The following is a 2809-nucleotide window of genomic DNA, read 5'->3' on the forward strand; positions in this document are numbered from 1 at the left end:
GTCAGCGTGGACCGTATAACACAAAACATATAACCTACGTATAAAATGAGATCCACCGCACAGGAACTGTCAGCGTGGAAAACAAAATACATTTTATACATACCACAACAAAAAGGGCTGTTACGGGGTATGCACGTTACAGTAGTTAAGTCACGTAATGCTCCGGCGATGGCGGAGCGTCTGCCAGAGGTTTAAATGAGGAAAGGAATTCATCACCTAACGTGCCTCAGCTGTGCGCGACAACCCACGAGTCACTAATTACAAAAAGCGCCACAGCTGAGGCGTGGATCCCACAAAAAAAGAGGAAAGAAAGAGAGGCAGGTCGCACAGTAATATATCAGCTTAAAAAAAATTTTTAAAAACATGGTCAGAGTGGTGCTTTCACACAATACAAAGTCAGCGGGGCTCCGAGCGTGGGTGTGGTCTAAATGCTCTCTGACTCTACATTAAGTATGTCACGCATACGCATTTAATTCTACAGCGCAGTAGCGTGCTGCTCCCATCACACTGGTTGGTTCAAGTGTTGGTGCATCAGTATGTGTGTGTTATTGTGCACAGAGACCAACAGTCCCAGTGAATGCGATGTCCTCACTGTAATGTGAAGCTGTCTGTGCTGTGGACCTCCATGTCACCCAGTGCAGCAGTGCGTCTCACTGGGGGGGGTTAATAGCTGGTGGACAACAGTGGAGGTCTACAGCATAGAGCGATGAGCTGGACCAGGGTCTGGACTCACACACATTACGGTGAGGACACCACGTTCACTGGTGCTGCTGGTCTCTGGACGGGGTTGGTGGGGAATGACACACACCAGCTGCAGCCTTAGAAGAGTCCCCGAAGCCCAGGATTCAGTTGTTCCAAGTATTTACACACAAACAGTAAAAAATTGTGCAACATCTGGCTGGACTACAAATAATACAGGCCACAGTAGGTTGTTATGTCTGGAAACAGACATAACACACTGTAGTATGTCACAGATGGATTTTACTGTGACATACTACAGTGTGTTATGGAGTACTTTTACTGTGATACTAGGTCCACAGTGTTTGGGTAAACTAAACTCTTACAGCTAAACTGTACTTACCTCCCTGTCACATACAAAGAGCAGATGGCCAGCAGCAGAGACTACACTCGAGTCCAGACAGAGCTGGTTACTCTCTAACCCTTAGAGGTGCTGTACCGTCCTGTTGCTGAAAAATCTGAATGTACCGTTTCAGTGTTCTTGAAAGAAAACTGTCAGTGACAAATGTTTAACCTTGTTCCTAGAAAATCATGTTCTTTCATTATTTCTGTGCAGTGCGTGACTCCAGCTGCAGACGTCACTGGACGTCAACGGTTACATAGATGTAACACAGTTGTGCAGCAGCCACTTCACTGAATCACCCAGCTGTGACGTTATGAATACCAAAACAGCTCAGTAGCCTATCACAGTGGGAAAAAAAAGAATTAGGTCACAGACCCATCAGTGAGCACATGCTGACCTGTCTCAAGGTTCCCTTGGCTCTGAACAGCTTGTAGAGCACGCCGACGGGGATGCAGAGCATGGAGGACAGAGCCAGACACCAGCCAATCACCTCGCCCCACCACGGGTACACGTACACATTGTTGTAGGTCAGGGGCTTGTAGTTGATGAGGTGGAACAGGAAGATGCCCTGCAGACGAGAGCAGAGTGGTCGGGCAGAGCTCAGACAAACCCTGACTCTGTTGTCATGCTAAACAACAGATGATGTGCATGTCACATCAGCTTCCACAGATTATTTTATTCTGGTTGTCACTTGTGTTGTGCTGCTGTTTGTGCAGGAGACTCGCAAAGTTGTCCACAGCGTCATTATAACATAGGATAAGGATAACCACCTTTATTGGCCAAGTATGTTACCTTGAACCTTCTGGTTGGGAGATGACTGCTCTACCCACTGCACCACTGTCGCCTCCGACCTACCGGCATACCAGTAACACAGAGTCTGCACACTGTAAAAAGTACTTCTTCTCTTGTTACAAGGCTCTATACTGTTTCTCCACTGAACGTTTTATTTTGGTAGGCAGTGCAGCTCAGAGCAGATTAAGGAGTAGTGCCATGTCCACAGTAACAGTGGGATGTTGAATCGTTCCAAACATTAGCAGCAGCACCACAGAGTTACTTCCAAAAATCTGAAATCACTAGCAGTAATTATACCTGTGACATTTTAAGTTAGTGACGTGTCAAAACACATTTTACAACCTTTTGACTGTCTCTCTCAAATATTGGGTCACTTTAATAATTAGGTACTTAGCTAACAAGCTAAATTAGCTGAACTATCCCCAACAACAGAACACTGAATTAGTCTGCAAGGCTGTACAAGTCATTCAAAGTAGTAACTGCTGACAAATCCTGCTGTTCCCTACAGGAAATGAATCTGAACCGACTGGGACTATTTGTAGTCATGTGACCTGCTGCCGTTCTTGACCCCTCAGCGTCGCAGCTCTTCTCTCTTAACGGCTCTGGTGCAGCTGTCAAGTGACATCACTGAACTTGTACGCATGAAGCAGAAACATAGAGCTGTCAGAGTATTAAAAATGTAAAAATGACAATGTTGTTGGCGCCATTTGTTTCTGAATTCCTTGCTAAAATAATTTTTAGACAGATGATCACAGGGACCTGCTGTTGTGTGATTTAAACAGAGTCTACATGGGAAGGGTCATCTCCAAACGAACCGCCAGAACAACTTCAACAGAAGAACAGGACAGAAAAGCATTCAGAGAATTGTGGTGTGGTCAGAGTGCAGGTTTACTTGTGGTTCATAGAGTCCACAGAAGCAGAATGGGAGGCAGAGCC

The 2809-nt window shown here is 45.7% G+C and overlaps 1 protein-coding gene across 3 annotated transcripts in view; it reads right to left on the reverse strand.

The window, feature by feature from the left end:
- The window catches only part of slc6a8 (solute carrier family 6 member 8), a 35545-nt gene that overhangs the window by 2925 nt on the left and 29811 nt on the right, over window positions 1-2809 (reverse strand). For all 3 annotated transcript variants that reach the window (XM_020614982.1, XM_020614983.1, XM_020614984.1), the window contains one exon: window positions 1479-1649. In XM_020614982.1, the coding sequence (XP_020470638.1) occupies window positions 1479-1649 (171 nt within the window). The remainder of the gene's footprint in view (window positions 1-1478; window positions 1650-2809) is intronic.

Source organism: Monopterus albus, unplaced genomic scaffold (genome assembly GCF_001952655.1).
Source record: "Monopterus albus unplaced genomic scaffold, M_albus_1.0 scaffold155.1, whole genome shotgun sequence".
Lineage (NCBI taxonomy): Eukaryota > Metazoa > Chordata > Actinopteri > Synbranchiformes > Synbranchidae > Monopterus > Monopterus albus.